Genomic DNA, 16440 nt, shown 5'->3' with positions numbered 1-16440 from the left:
GGCCCTTCCTCCGCATTATTATTCCCTTTGTCCCTCCAGCAGTCTGGTTTATTCCTGCACCAAAGGAAGCAAGAGGACCCTACTGCAGGATTTTGCTGGTACTAAATGCACAAGCCTTGAGCCACAGAGAAATCTGGACATAATAACACCATCAGCTCCTCCTGACCTTTCAGCAAACCTCCAATTAGTCAACTGGAAAGCATTTTTTCCAACCACGGGACTACCAGGGAAACAAGTCTGAGAGCTTCACCCTGTTCCATGACGAGCACCTGTCCTGATGGCAGCCGGCTGTATTCCTGCATTCTGGCTAGCTGTGGGTGCTGTGGAGCTGCTGTGGCACTAGAGCTGGCAGAGTGTGAGCAGGAGCCCACTTCAGTTTACAAGCTGTCTTCTCCTGGCAAAGACATTTGACTCGTACAGACCAGCCACAAGGAAAGTGTGTTATTAATAGCCACTCCTGTGTGACAGCAAGATCTCCTGGGCTTCTGACTCCCTGCCTCCTCCCTGCCAGGGCACTGGAGGGACTGAAGGACCTAGGAGCTCATCCAGAGAGCTGCTGCTCATTCCCACCCCTCTGGCACACCACTGGTTGCCTTCAGCCTCTGTTTCCATCACAAGCTTGCACAATCCACAATGCCCTTTCAGTGCTCTGATATTCAATCTTCCCATGTACGCTACTGTCCTTACACCACCCCTGCTGAGATCCTGTGCCTGCTCTCCTGTTCTGCTTCCCACACATCATCACCGACCTCTTCTCTCCCTGGAGCTCCCCAGCCAGGCTTCTCTGACCTTACAAGAGCAACCTGCACAGATGAGGTCTGTGAGGAAGGTGCCCCCATACCAGATGGGGAAGGGAAAATGCTAGTCAAGATGTGGTGCAGCCCTCAGGCTTTGGTTGCAGTGAGGTGTGCAGTGATCAGCAAGTTCCCATACTGTGCATTTTGTTTCTACTCAGAATTTCCATTCCAGCTGTCATCTCTCCTACCATCACACAAATAAAACAGAGTCAGGAGCTCCCCCACACTGGGTCCAGTATGAACAAGGAGATGGGGCTCCCCCCAGCACTGGGGCAGGGAGGCTCCATCCAAACCACGAACCTTTCAAAGCACCATGAGGGGTGAGCTATGGGCTATGCTCATCTATTTTAGGATTCATACATTTGACCTGCTGCAACAAGTGCCACCACCTATATGGGCCACTTCCAGGCTTCTGAGCTGCAGGAGCATGGTATTCCCAGAGCAAGGACAAGCACATCCTCAGTTGCACTGTCACCCTGCAGAGGAGGGGATTACTGCTGCAACCATAAGGTTGCTCCTCCAAGCTGCAGAAGCCAGTTTCTGATCCTAGCAGGGTACTCAGAGGGCGATACATCTCAGCTTATCTCTCAGTGACTTCTGGGCCTGATCAAGGGGAATTCAGACCTCTCTGCTAATAAGAAAGCAAGGCAAATGCTTAGAAACCAGCTGGTGGTCAGATGCATGCAGCTGCAGAGGACCTCCTCCCAGCCCTGTGGTCCCTGAGGTCCCTGCACGTGCTGCATAGAGGTCCCTGTCAGGCATGGACATGAGAGGAAGACACCCCTGGAAATATCTAAGTATGTTTGCCAACATGCTCAGAAGACTGTCAGTGTCACTTGGCACTCTGGGTGGCCAACCTGGAGGTCCCAGGACAGCACTGCTTCACAAGGGACAGGCAGCTATGTCAGTGTAGACTCCCTGTATCCATCTTGTACCGGGCTGAACAAGAGTACAACTCACAACCAGTCAGGAGCTGGGAACACCGCAGGGAGGAGATACAACTTCTAAGATGCTTTCTTCAAATGAGCAAGTCAGGGTGACAGATGCAACACCAAGGACCGGCAGCTGCCTTGGGGGACGATTGTAGCAAGGCAAAGAAATGAAACACCACAGTTTGACAGTTTGTCACAGTAGGCTTCTCCAAGTGGCAGAGCCAAGTGGAAGGACACTGCCTAGCCATGCTTCAAACAAAGCAAGGCAAAAGCCATCCCACCTTCATGCCTGGCCCTCCACAAGAAAATGCTCACATTTGGTTTTCTGGGAAGAACAGGGGCTGGGAGCAGAAGGGACTGAGACTTTTTATACAGTTCCTAGCATTTTCCCAACACCCTTCTTGTGGCAGCTCCATCCCACCTCACCCCAAGCTCTGCATGATGCCATGGTGCCGTCTCCTTTTTCACCACCTTCTAAAGGCAAACATGAGATCTGTTTTAAGGCACATCTGCCAGAGTAGCTCAGATCCTCCACAGAGACTTCATAAAGTGAAGAGTTTGCCAGCCCTAACATTCAGAATAGTGTTCCCATTACAACATTGTGATTTCCTTCCCAAAATCCATGGAAGACAGTGTTTTATCTTAATTTAAACCAAAACCATCTCCTTGGAGCCTCCTGGGCTGACTCTGGGCATTTATATCCCTTGACAATTTTCCACCATCATAATGTTATGAAGTTTATATGCCACTACAGTAAATAATCTGCCTCCTGGCAATCAAGAAACCTGACAGCACTGATGTAAACAATCTGTTGCTGTATTTGGCTGAGGAGCCGAACAGCAAGACTGACAGCCTTGAACCATGAATTAACCAGGGCTGAAATGCAGAGTGAGCCACCACTGTCACCCATGGTCCTGGGGCTGAGGCTGAGCAGGGGTCGGGGCAGAGGCTGGCCTCTCTTCTATTTTGGTCCCATCAGCAGGACCAGCGATGCAGGCTGGGAAGGAGTTGGAGAGTTTCTTCTCTCTCTGAGCTTCCTTTCCAGAGTGACATGCATGAAGCCAAGCAGCGGGGGCCTCAGCCAGGGTGTCATGGTGGTTTAAGTACTCAGACCGTGGTTTCTTTTGCAGATTCCTATTATCACACCCAGTGGTGGTCCCCTCATTCAATATACACAGCTCTGTTCCTCACAAGGAGGGACGCACTATTTAAAGGGTGGCCAGTCCCACAGCCCAGCTGTTGGATCCAAACTCCCAAAGCAGCCCCAGAGTTTTTCCCCAGCACACAGGGACAAAATCCTGGCACAGAAATTACTACTGGCCACAGTGCTGCCCCAGACAGGGCGATACACAGAGTCTGCCCAGGGTAGCCGCTCCAGGGAGGCAGCGATGAACCTTGTGTAACAACAAAGCTACAGCGTGGCAGATACAGAACATAGGCAGTGGTTCCCAGGGCTAGTAAGTCTCTGCACCTCCCAAAGCAAAATCAAGAAAACCTCAGGCACCCCACAACATGCACTGATCACTGCTCAGAACGATGGGACTCACATGCCTCCCTCCAGCCCATAGCAGGGATCAGGAAGGGCATCCCACTGTTTCTGGCATAAGCAGGGAATCACAGTAACACCAGCACCAGAGGATACGCCAGGACTTCACAAATCTGTCCTGCTTTCCTAAGCCATCCCAAAGCAAAGTGACTGAGGACTAAGGGTCCTGGCAAGGCGCAGGCTATTCCCCTGTCCTCTGCTACCTGCAGATTTCCTGCTGCCACCCCCATGCCACATGGACATGCAGGACGAAAGCATCAGAATGGGTGGCTGGAAATACACCACTGGCAGGGCAACCCCACAGAAACAGCAGCCAGGCACCACTGAGTGCCACGGAGGCTGTGTTTTGCAGACCCCTCGCCTGAGCCCTGGGGACTGCTGTGGATCGGCTTGCTCCAGGCTCTGGCAGCAAACAGTACTTGACAAAAGCAAACTTGAGGGTCTTGGCGATGACTCTGGGGTCTGCTCCCCCTGCCCTTCACAGTGGTCTGGAACTAAATGCCATACCTACAAACTAAGGGCTGTCTCTCCCCCCAGGTCCCCTCCCATCCCGCATCCAGCACAAACAAAAGCAGCAAGCGTGAGGGATAGGGATGAGCATGACAAGGAAAGGGGAGATAGTGGGAAAAAGCCCCTGTGACCTGATCCGGAGCGGTGCAGGGGTCCTGCAGGTGCCGAGTGGGTGGCAGTGGCCGCACTGCAGAAACAGGCCAGCCCTCCCCTACTAAGTCCTAGTTTGGAGAGAGTGCTTGGCTTCTCCCTCCGCTCCTCCCTACGCTGCTCTGGTTAAAATAGCCAACTGCACTTCCTCTCTGAGCAGCCCTGAGGCTGGCTCGCCCCCAGCCGCAGGCGCATGCACCACAGCGGGCCCGGAAAGAGAGGGGTCCCCACGGCGCCAGCTCCTCTCCAAACACTCAGCTGCAGCTCGGGATGGCGCAGCTTCCCTGGCAGCGGCAGCAGGAGAACATGGAAAGAATGTGCCAAAGTGGCGATTCTCTCCTGCCTCCTTGGAACTTGGATAAAGGGGTTTGCATGGCTGATGAGAGTCAAGCCGCCAGCCACGGAGAGCCTGTTTTCATGCACAGGAGGTAACTTGCTTCTGAGTTAGTGTTTAGTCCAGGCAGGCTCCACAGGTGTCTCAGGAGCTCTGTGTCTTCCCTCATCGTGAAAACCCTCCATGGGACCTATCATAGCCAGGCTGGGGACTTCCCCGTCATGCTTCAGTACTATCCGGGTTCCCCAGCTGCCTCTAGGGATCTGCTCCCAGCCAAACACAACCCATCTCCCTTTTGGGGCCACAAAACCCGTCTCCTCTTTGGTTTTTGCAGAGATGAAGGGAAGGTCATGCCAAAGGCCAGCTATGATGCCATCACCATCTATTGTTATTTCAGTCATTTACCCGGGCGATGAGAGCCGTAGTGAGTCAGTGCGGATGGCTGCAGCTGAGATCTCATCCTCTCACACCCTGCCCCCTCCTGCCTGCCCCTGCCCCTTCCCCTTGCCTACATGTCATGGCTAAAATTAGACAGCTCTTCTCCTCTGTGTGTAGGAATGTGTCTGTGTTTGGACAGTGCCCAGTGCTCCTTGGGGCCTGAAGCGGGACTCCAATAACACAATCATAACAAAATGTCACAGAGGCAGCAGCCAGTGTGGCAAAGGCAGCCAGCTGCCTTGCCCGATGGGTGTCTTGAAAGCTGTTCACAGGAAACCATTCCCCAGGAAACCATTCCCCAGAGGTAGCCAGGCCCAAAGGCTGAGCTGCTACCATTGCTGTCATCTCCATCATGGCAGAAAAAGCAAGTGGCCTTTGAGAATCAGTGGGAGAGAGGGGTGGGGAGGACACATGAGTGAACCCATCCATTGCCAAAGCTGCTGAGGATTTCATTCACCCCTTTTCTCACAACACCAGAGAGGAAAGGGAGCTGGAGATACCCAGGGCAGGCAGGAGGCATTTACCTCGTTCAATCCTCTCCCCCCTCAAAACTGCCAGCTGATGAAGGTTGGAAGGTTCTGCCTCCTTCCCTACACAGGGTATCTACACATCCTTCTGAATTCCCTTCCCACTGCTGGAAAAGAGCCAGCTGCCACTAGCGGTCAAGCAGGTCCCAGCACCGTCACAGCCCCAGGGCAGCTATGATGCCAGCTGCAGAAGGGCCTCTAGGAATGATGGCCCCAGTCCATCATTGTTAAGACTCACTTACTGGGACTGGCAGGATGTTTTATCAAAGAGAAAATTAAAAATGTGCTGCAACTAGTCAATCATTCAGAGCAAAGTAGCCTGATAAGAGTATGTGCGGTTCCTCACCAGGCCCACCTCCAGCCAAGGAAGCTTAGCACAGAATCACAGAATGATTTGGACTGGAAGAGACTTTAAAGGCCATCTCACTGCTACCCCACTATCACCTTCCACTCAACCAGATAGCTCAGAGTCCCATCCAACCTGGCCTTGAACAATTCCAGAGAGAGTTCAAGCTTCCAGCTTGTCTCCAACTGCCCCATGCCCACCCTGCTCTTCTTGTCCCCCATGGTCTATGCATAGCAGAGACTCCTGCTGATACCACTTGCTGCTCCTCACAGTCATCACAATCCTATCTCCTTCCTGGGCTGGCAGGACCTGGACTGACAAATGAAAACAGCCTTTTTTCCCAATGGAAACACCATGGAAAGGTGAGCACAGTGGATTCCAGGTGGCCCCAAAATCCCTTCCAAGTCAATCTGACCACCAAGAGACCAGGGCACTAATTCTCCAAGTCCCTGGAGGCAGCAGGAACAGGAAGCCTAAGAGCCCTCTCCTCAAGTTCAGTCACGCAAACCTTGCTGCCATTCTCCTCCTACTTCCATGACTTAGTAAGCCCTCAGCCTGTTAACATGCAGACAGGTGAATGGGTTGTGATGGAGACCAGAGGCTCCCAATGCTGCTGTCACAGGTTTCAGTCCGCTGTGTTCAAGCAGAAACCACTGCTCCAGGCCAAGAGGCTCCCCAGGCCCACGCAGCCCTGAGCAAGACTTTCCATGTGAGGAGATCCTGGTCCCACGCACCTGAAACCACATCGCAAGTGGCAGCCCCTGCAGTTGTCTGCAAGGGGGAGAACTGCTCAGCATCCCTGAGAAACCCAGTCACCAGTGATCTTTCTACACCACAAAGCCTAAGACAGGAAAGACACCTCCCAAGCCTTCATCATGACCCTGTGACTAAGCAAACATGCCACACAAGTGGCATTTGTTAACTGTGACCTTGTTACTGATATAATGTCTAACCTTTGGTTTCACTTTTTCACCTCATGGCAGCAAGAGACTAAGTCTTTTTCTCCCACATTTCACATCAAAATTGAAGTAACTGCTTTTAACAATGTTAAATCTATTATTTCTTGGCTTTGCTGAATGTCAGCTTGTCCCACTGCAACAAATGGGAGGGCAGGAGGAAAAGTTGGGTTTTTTTCTCCTCCACCCTTTTTGTTCTAAATGGCCTCAGCATATCTGGTCTTATGTGCTTCCTTTTCTTCTTTCATCTTAACATCCCCACATCTGCCAGAATCACTGATGGGCTTTTTTCTTCCATCATTCTTCAGAGAGGGGAAGAAGCAATGCCCATGCAGAGAGCAAACCAGTGTCCCCCTTCCTGGAATGGACTAGCACTTTAGCACAGACCAGTAACACAGGGCTGCCTTGCTCTGCTTCCCGAGTTTCTCAGCTCCTCCTCTCATGCCCACAGAGACACTGGGTGCTCCAGAGACTTGCGGTGTGGGAGGAGTGACCCAGACTCCAGGTGCAGAAGTTGGGTGGTTGCCATTATGAGGCTCTGTGTGGTACCAGGACACACAAGCCTGTGCAGCGGGGAGTTGGCTGGCAGCTGCCTTGGCTGGAGGCTTGCCTCTGAGCATCAGCCAGCCCACGGCAGCAGCTGACCAGTTTAAGCCATCAAGCTCACCAGCCACTTCAGCCACAGCAGCATAAAAAAAGCTCTATGCAGATGCTTTGCCAATCCCTTTCTTGCAGAAGGGAGGAAAGCAAAACTAGGAGCGGTGAGTCAAGGCCAGGAACCCTGCAGAAGGGACATGTCACAACACCCAGCTGAAGTCAGCTGCAGGGAAAGGGCTGGAGTTGCACGGCAGAGCACCAGAGCTCTGAAGAGCGACCGTGCCCTCTGGTGTTCAATGCATGGCTCTTTGGACCTCTCCAAAACCCATTCACCTCCCCTCTGAAGAGCACTAATGGCCTCTTGCTCCCAACACATCCAAACACAGGACTCCCAAAATCTTGTCCTGGGACATGATTTTTTGTCTACAACATCAGACAAACAAGAGTCTGAGTGGCAAACTCAGTAAGGCCCAGGATGCCATGCAGAGAAACTGTGTAAGCAGAAGCCAGGAAGAGCAGTAAGGGTCTTCCACTGCAGCACTCACACACATGCAGCCAAATCCTGGCCAGGCTGATGTGCTGCTCTACAAAGACCAAGGCATAGGGAGCCCAGAAATGGAACCTGGGACTTGTCCCTACCTCCACATGTCCTCAGGAGCACTTGTGAGTGAGGTAATGGCTAGCCCCAACACCATGGCTAGCCTAGGAACTAGCTCCCACAGAGCAACTACATCCCAGCAATGGTGATTGTCTCCCAGGCTCTGTTTTTCCACCATTTCTGGCAGTCATAGCCTTACTGAACTTCAGACTGCTTCAGCTAAATTTTATTATTTATTATTATTTAATTTAGTCATTTAGCTAAACCACCCTCAGTGTTGTCACCTTAGGTCTTCCAAGCATTCAGCATGCACTGGGTCTAGGTGTTCATGCCCACACTGGCTGGGACATAGAGAACTCAACTGACCTTCAATCCAAACTCCAGCAAAACAGAAGCTGCCATGTTAGTCAATCAAAGTCAAGTAGCAAGCTACCTCTAGAACAAAGTTAGTGACACAGGCATGAGGCAAGCAGCCTGGCTTTCAGTGGCCTTGGTTAGGACAGACACAAGAGGGTAAAGTGGGGTGAGACGTGGGTGGGAGGGAGGAGAGCTTTTGAAAAGAAACATTGCAGCAGCTGCTGGGACTGCACAGCCTGTGCAAGCCAATAAAAATACCACATACGTATACACCGCTGGCCGGTGCTTTATCCTCCTGGATCCCCATCGGCTGGGCTGGCTGCCCTGGAGACAAGGGAAGACACCTTTGTGGGGCAGGTGGAGTCTAGGGACACAAAGAGAGTGGTCAGCAAGCCATGAACATGCCTGGCTGCTCAGCACATAGCACTATCCTCCCCCGCCCCAGTTTTGCTGCCCCAGTGCCATCTCTCCACCACATGCTCTCCCCTTGCCTTGGCACTTGCAGATCTCAGGGGCTCAATGGCACCTGTGCCACCACCCATGCTGTCAGCGATGGAGGTCAACGCAGGCAACATGCCCATGAAGCTGGAGTCAGCAACACTGTTTTTCCCTAAAGAGCCAGTCAGCAAACATGAAGCACCACACTCCTACATCTGGGATAGTAACCCAGCCCACTTCAGACCCAGCCAACTGCCCACCTCCAGCCCAACCCAGCCAGCTGCAAGAGGGCACACAACTCAGGGACCAGTGCCAGGCTGGCACAGAAAGAGAGTCCCACTTTGCTTCATCCTTCCCTGTGCTGGCCTGGTTCCTGGCTGCCTTCTTTCACCTCAACTGCTGGGTCCAGGCATGGATTTGAATTTCAAATAAATCATGAAGGCACTCTCCATGCCTTGCACAGAGGAGTATTGTTTGGGCAGGGCAGAGCAGTTCACCTGTTCCTAACTCTCTGGCCCTTGTGCATGGGCACCAACCCTTAGGAGCCCTGACTACCACCAGTCAGGGGCTGGATAGCAAAGCTCTTGGTGACCCAGTGCAGATGGGAAGTGTCATTCTTGGGATCCCTCTGACACTCACCTCCACCACATCTGCTTCCTCACTCATCCAAACAACAAGAAAACTTGTGGGCGGGTAACGGTGTTGGAGCCCAGGTGGGGAATCCTCAGCAGTAGCCTCTGCTGGAAAATCTCCCAGCCCCATGCTGACCTGCAAACCTGCTGAACTGGGGAGCAGGATACCTCCTTCCATGCATCCTGGCAGCTCTCACAGAACAGGAGCCCTGGAGCTTCATAATCCTGCCATCTGCCAGCCTCACATGGGTACAGAATCTTTGCAGAGAATCCCACCCCAACCCCTGCCACACTTCAGCAGTGGCAGCTGCCATGTGCTAGCTGCCAGAGTGCCCTACACGATGTCCTCTTCTGTGGTGACCTCGAGCTTGGGCAGTAAGAGGCTTTGCCCTGGATCTGCCAGAGCCAGGGTAGCAAGGCAGGACGATGTACAGATAAATCAGACCAAGTGGGAACTTTCACACAGAAGGGACAGCAAGTGGCCATCTGCATTGCCCCCTGCTCCCTCTCTGAGATGGTTACAGGCCACAGCCAGAGGCTGGGAGCTCAGGAGGAGGCTCCAAGCCATCTTACGTACTTCTACCCCATGATTCTCTATCCTCATCTCATTGGGGAGTCCTGCCCTAGAGTGCATTTGGGGCCCTCCATAGCCAGTGGTGAGCAGACAGCAAGGAGTCCCATTGCTCTCTGGCTCTGGATCCACACCTGGGCTGACAACAGCAAGCAAGGGACAGTCTGTTTGGCACACACGTTTCCTGTGGAAGCCAAGCTGCACCAAAACAAGGGGAAAACCTTCTGCAAGAAGGCTCTATGTTAGTTGCCCTGACTTCCTGGGCCAGCCAGCTGGGACACATGACTTTCTTCAAAGCCATAGCATGTGCTGGAGCCAGGGCTGCTCCAGACCTGCAAAGAGACAAGATGCTGCTGGGAAGCAGGGAAAGGAAGACAGGGTGAGTGGAGCTGGGAAAAGGGCAAACACTAAGCTCTTGCCTATTGGTGCTGGGTGGGATTTTCACACCCTGGCTGGGTGCCCCCACATGCAGCTGGGACTAGAGCCTGCCACAAGCTGGCATCCTGTAATAATGTCAGGGAGCCAGCAACAGCCCATGAGACACACCAAAGGAATCATCCACCAACACGGAACACATGGAGGACAGGGCAGCAGCCAAAGGATGGGACTACCTTCAGCCAGACCTCCTTCTGCTCCCAGAGTGGGGCTTTCCCACCAGTGCCATGTACCTGCCACCCTGCACACACAGCTTGGACAGCATCCTGCAGTCCCCCCAGAGACACGTCTCCAGTTCTTACAGCTGGGCAGGGCTTCTCTGAGATGAGGCATGCTTAGCTTATTTCCCCAGGCCTTGAACCACTGGGAAGGGCTGATAGCCGTCAGCTGGGCAAAGCTCAGCCAGGCTATTTCCAGACACGGGAGCAATGGTCACAGGTAGAAACTGGAACTAACAGCCTAACCCAGACAGCACAACCTGCCCGGCAGCCAGGGCTGAGACAGGAGGCCCATTAACTCCTCCTGTCTGGGACAGCATGGAGTGGGAAGAGATCTTCTCAGCTCCTCATCCTGGCACAATGAGGAAGAACTTCCCCTGGGGGCAGAGTTCACAGTTAAGTACAGAATTGGCACCCTAAGGCATCAACCCCTAAACTGCAGGCAGGAGGAGAACAGCACTGGGTCTAACACCTACATCTGGTGTGGACAGGACTCCATTCCTGCTGGGCACTGGCCTGGCCAGCAAAGCCTCACTGCTTGCTTTGGCAGAGCTTCACCCTCCACCTGGCATCCCGATGGGTAGAAGAAGAACTCCCAACTCCCAAACACAGACTGCAGCTGCTGCTGGATCAGCAGGTTGCAACAGAAACACAGAGTAGATACTTTTGTATTACTGGAGAGCTGGCCTAGGGAAAGCTCTTGAACTCAGCATTGCAAAGACAGTCCCACTTATTATCCCCAGAGCTTGGTGCCAGCTCAAGAACCAGCAGGACAGGTTTCCCCTATTTCCATATCTAGCCTGTGTTGCCAAGACAGATCTGCACCAGAGTCTCTACTTCCAAAAGTCTCCAGCAGAAGCCATTCACCTCCTACCAGTACCCCATCTCTTTCAAAAAAAGATTGTTTGTGGGCCCAAGGGTCAAGGAGTCAGCCTGCACTCTACTCTACTCTACTCTTGAACTCAGCATCTCGAAGTCAGCACTGGTTTAAAAGAACCAGCAAGCAAGCAAATGCATGGCTGAGAGAGAACTCAGGAGCTTCAACTCACAGTCACCTGGGAAAAAGAAAACAGAACTTCACTAAGAGCAGAGCTGCAAGTTAAATTTAGAGGATTTACCAAGTCTTTGGGGAGATTGTCTGCTCCCCAGGCACTGCAGGATGATGAGTGAAGGAAATCCTACACTGTGTCTCCCACCACCTGCCAGAGCTCAGGTTGCCCTTCATGAGAGCATCGCCCCCAACGCAGAGGGCTGGCCTCCTTACGAGCACCTCCTTAGTCCCCAAGAGAACTCTCACAATCTAACAGTTCTCAAACTCTCCCTGCTTGCACCAGTCACAGCTCTGCCACTCCCCTCTCAACACTGTATCCTTGCAAAGACCTGTGTCCACTCCCAGCGCTTCTCTTCCTATTGTTTCTGTTAAAAGGAGGAAAGCATTCAATCATCCTCCCTCCTTTCAGTCCCTTGAGGAGATTACACTGTTTCCTGGAAAGGATGCTCCAACTCCTAAGAAGATTAGTGGAAGGTATCCCTGCCCATGGTGGGGGGATTGGAACTGGATGATCTTCAAAGTCCCTTCCAACCTAAACCGTTCTATGATGCTATAATTAAAGTTCCTGACACCTTCTCTGAGCAGGCACATATCACTGTAGCAGCCCCTGCTATGATCTTGGGGAGCTGCCAGTGGGTGCTTGTGACTGGAGAGACAAGGCAACTGGCAGGTAGGGTCCACACCACGGAGGATCTCAGCCTCTGGAAGCAGTCAGACCCCCCCATGCTGATCCTTCCCTGACCTATCTCACAGCCCCACTGTGAGCTGGCAGCTGTCCCAGCCTGGCTTTGCTGTGAGGCTGCATTGGCTGCCAACAGGTACAGCTACTCAGCATGCCCAGTGCTTTATTTTTCCCCCATTGAGAAAAAAAGAGCAGAGATCCCAGAGCAAACTCAGCAGTGGAAACAACTCTCTCGGCACATCTCATCTGCCCTGCAAACAAGCCCAAGTGTCACTGCAGGGGACAGCTGGGGATTTCCACAGGTGACACTGTCCCAGGCCCAGCCAAAGCTACCCAGCCATCACCTCTGAGCAGGATGGGGAGCAGAGGCTGGAAGGTTTCAGAGCTAGAGGCATACAAAATCTGCATGTATGGAGGAGAAGTATAGGAAGATGATTGCTCAACAGCCAGCTGGCAGCAAGGTGCTTTGTGAAAAAGCTTGTCCCAAGGGGAACACTGCTCTCAGCCTGCCAGCCTGCAGAGCACAAACTTCACGCTCCTTCCTACCATCTGGTCTTCCCCCAGGGCACCTGGGGCTTACCCCACTGCACAGCCTCTCTACTGCACCTGCACAGAGGAAAGTGGGTGCAAGGGCCAGCAGCTTTGAGGGCATCCCCCACACAGCAGGGATGGGGAAGGCTGGGCTGCTGTCCCAGTGGCACATCATTCTCAGCTTTCACATAGGTGTAAGCATCAAGCTGCAAGAAAGACAGTGACAAGTGACGCCCCAGAAAGATGTAGGCGGGTGCTTGGCTCAGTTTCTTGAGTGCCGTTTACCCACAGGCTGTGCCACCCACAAACCTTTCCTGGGGCAGTGGCAGGCACCCCTAGGCTCACCTTCAGGCTCCAGCACAAGACCTGCCAAAGGGTCACAGCCAAAAACTTGGTCCTTGGTCTCATGCTCTGCTGGACTACCATCTGCCAGCTGCCCCACTGGTGGCTACGGCCCCTGCTTACGCTATCAGCCCCTGCTAATGCTATCACAATAGCCATTACACATACTTCCTTTGAAGTGGGATTTGTTACAGAAGCTTTGAAGCCCACAGGGAAGATCCATTTCACTGGCAACCCACTTCACTGGCACGGGGTGAACAAGAAAGAGGCATTGTCCCCAGCATTTACACTCCTTCCCCAATTCCTCCCTGGAAAGGGTAAACTGCAGTTCACTTATAGCACAAGAAACAGGGCACCTAGAAAGGCAATTTAATCCTAACCACCTCTTATCTGATCAGCCCCAATCTCTTTATCAGCCCAATTAAAAGAATTACCCATCCACAGCCTGGATGCATGTATTGTGCACTTGTCTCTGTCAGCTCTAGAGCCAATTACTCCACCCTCCTGTAAGGCAATTATAAAGTACAGAAATAAGCCTGCTTGCAAAACATGGGACTAACGTATCATGCCACCGGAGGCCAGAGCTTGGGGGCTCACCTTTCTGTTGCTTCAAATCCCAGCTCACCTGCCCTGGGGACAGGACAGGTTCTCTTGCCATTTTGCAGACCCCTGCCTCCCTTGGCCATGCCTCGCAGTGTTGCTACAGGCAGAGTCTAGCACAGGGTGTCCACCTCAGGAAACCTCTCTCCTTGAAGCCAGGACACTCCAGAGATCCACTCGTGCCAGTGAGCAAATTCCTCCCAATTACCTAAGATTCCTCTAGACCTGTTTCCTAGCCACATATGGCTCTGGGTAAAGCTCAGAATAGAAGTGGGTACACATTTCCTCACTGATGGCTGTTGGAAAGCATTAGGTGGGTAGGGGCTGGCTGTACTTATTGACAAAAGGAAGTGTAGCATAGCCTTCTGTCGTAATTCCCTCAGAGGAGGTGAAGAAACTTCATGCCATCCTCTGCTCCAATACTCAGGTGGGCATGAATTCAGTGGCATACAGCCAATTATCCTGCATGACTTCCCATCAAGTTTACCTCCCACTGGTGTGTGTGGGAGCCCCTTCAGTCTCAGAGGTCCATGGGAATCTCTCCTCACTACCCTGCAGCTCTGGGTGCTGCATTCATCACCCTGAGCCAGGGGGAACTGGGTCCCTTCATCAGCAGCAGAAGGGCAAGAACGCACTTAAACAACGCCATGGCCATTTCCAGCTGTCTTGGAGGGCCTACTGGCCTCCTCCAGCTCCTCCTGCCATCCCACTTTGCTTCTCCCCACGTGTCCACACTGCGAAAGGTTGTTCACATGTGGAGAACTTCTTGGCTCTGATCTACATTGCAGTAACAGCAGCTTGAAGCCCCAGGACTCAGAGACAGATGCCACACAGTATTTGGAACAGGCAAGATACTGCCAGGAGCTCAAGGCAGCCATTGCTGACAGCTCTGAAACCAGAGCAGAGAACATAGCTCTGTGGTGCAGTGACCTTGCAAGCCATCCACTCCCAGGTCCGGCTTGGATGTGGAGGTTGAAATTGGAGCCTTTCCTCTCCATTCAACACGTGTGATACCACTCTGGTGGCACTGCATCCTGCTTCAACTGCTTCCATATACCAAAAATACCCGTGAGATGTAGAAAGTTTCTCATGGGGCCACCAAAACGGCTAGGGGTAAGAGTTATCAAGTACAAGGAAAGTATGAGATAGTGGGGGCGGTTTGGCCTGCAGACAAGTTTGCAGGGGAAACATTATTACTATCTCCAGCAAACTGATGGGAAAGTACAGAGAAGATTGGGTCAGATGCTGCCCAGACATACACAGTGACAACCTGAGAGAGACCAGGCACAGGCTGCAACAACGGAAACTTAATTGCTATTAGAAGAAAAAAATTCCGGAGTAGCTGAAGCATGGGAGTGGGTGTCCATGGAAGCTGTGTTCTCTACACCGTGGCAACATTCAAAACTCAGCATCAGTAGCCTGATCAAATTCGACTCTGCTTTGAGACAGCAGCGTGGACCAGGCGATCTCCAGAGGTTCCTTCAGACCTCAGTTATTCAGTGTTTTCAAAGACGTCCAGATAGCAGAGGTACTAGGCTCTGGTACTTCGTGGTACTTCGCTTACATGGTCCAAAACCTCACAAGGCCAACAGAGAGGGTAAGGGAGGCACAAGGAGCCCAGCTGGCTCTGGGACGGACGCATGAGAAGCCAGGATCCCAGCCGGCAGTACGGGACGAGCACAGCCATCCCCCGGCGCGGCAGGACTGCCAGTGTCGCAGACGAAGCACGGGACGGGCGTGCGGGGATGGAGACAGGCAGTTCTGGGCGGGTGGAAGCGAATCCCCAAGAGACGAGGCTCTGATTCCACGGGGACGACAGCGCCCGCAGCGAGGGCAATGCTCCCTAACTTCCCATCACTCGTGCCAAGAGCTTGAAAGGAGGGAAAAGCAAACTCACCCCGCTCCATCCTCACACCCTGTCCCGCATCCCCCTGCGGCTGCGCTCAGTCGGGGTCAACCCCTCGACCGGGCCTGGTGAGGCGGCTGCTGACGGCCCAGCGGCGGGAGGCTCTTTGGGAGCCGGTGCTCCGCCGCCTCCGTTCCGGATGCTCCAGCCGCCTACAGCCAGCCCTTCCTGGAGCCTAGCTCCCTCCGGTCCCGCTCCGCCGCCAGGTGCCGGGGCGGCGGGCGCAGGCACCACCCGGAGCTCGCCTGCCCGGCGGGACCCGCCGTCCCGCCGCCCGCCCCGCCCGGTGCTCACCTGCGCCCGAAGAGCTTGAGGCCAGTGAAGCGCTTGTTGCTGTGGCGGCGGCCCAGCGGAGGCGGCGGCGGCGGCGACCCCCACTCAGGCTCGGCGCTGCCTGACGCCCCGGAGGAGTCGGCTGTGGCGGCGGCGGTGTCGGAGGAGGCGGCGGAGGGCGAACCGCCGGACGGCGGGGGCCGAGCCGCCTGCATGGCCGAGCTCAGGGCTCGGCGCCGCCGCCACCGCGGTTCCGAGACAGAGGAGAGCACCGTGGGCGGGCGGGGGGCGCGGCCGGCTCGGGCTCCCGCCCCACCGGGGCCACGGGCAGGCGGGCAGGAAGTGCGGCCGCTCACCGGTGGCACCGGCAGCCGCGCCGCCAGCGCCGCCTGCCGAGCGCGGAGATCGGGGCTGGCGGCGGAGCCCGTCCCGTGGCCCCGCGCCCGGCGCCGCCACCTCAGGAAGCCGCGTGTCAGCCCCGCCGCCGCCCCGCGCTCGGAAGAGGTTCGGCGGCAGAAGCGGAGCCTCCCCCTGCCTCCGCCTCCGCCTCCCATTGTTCACCGCCGGACGGAGGGGACGGAGCCAACAGTCCTGCCGCCGCCGCCACCGCCCTCTCCGGGGACCGGGAGCCACCGCCGGCCTTGTCGCCGAGGCCAGCACCGAGGCTCTTACC

The 16440-nt window shown here is 54.2% G+C and overlaps 1 protein-coding gene across 3 annotated transcripts in view; it reads right to left on the bottom strand.

The window, feature by feature from the left end:
• DGKZ (diacylglycerol kinase zeta) overlaps window positions 1-16016 on the bottom strand; it is a 46507-nt gene extending 30491 nt beyond the window's left edge. For all 3 annotated transcript variants that reach the window (XM_053945679.1, XM_053945680.1, XM_053945681.1), the window contains exon 1: window positions 15789-16016. In XM_053945679.1, coding sequence (XP_053801654.1) covers window positions 15789-15982 — 194 coding nt within the window. In that variant the 5' untranslated portion in view covers window positions 15983-16016. The remainder of the gene's footprint in view (window positions 1-15788) is intronic.
• Window positions 16017-16440: the final 424 nt, after the last annotated feature.

The sequence above is a fragment of the Vidua chalybeata genome, chromosome 6, assembly GCF_026979565.1.
Source record: "Vidua chalybeata isolate OUT-0048 chromosome 6, bVidCha1 merged haplotype, whole genome shotgun sequence".
Lineage (NCBI taxonomy): Eukaryota > Metazoa > Chordata > Aves > Passeriformes > Viduidae > Vidua > Vidua chalybeata.
Note: the sequence above shows the minus strand (reverse complement) of the source record. Positions and strands in the feature narration are given on the sequence as shown.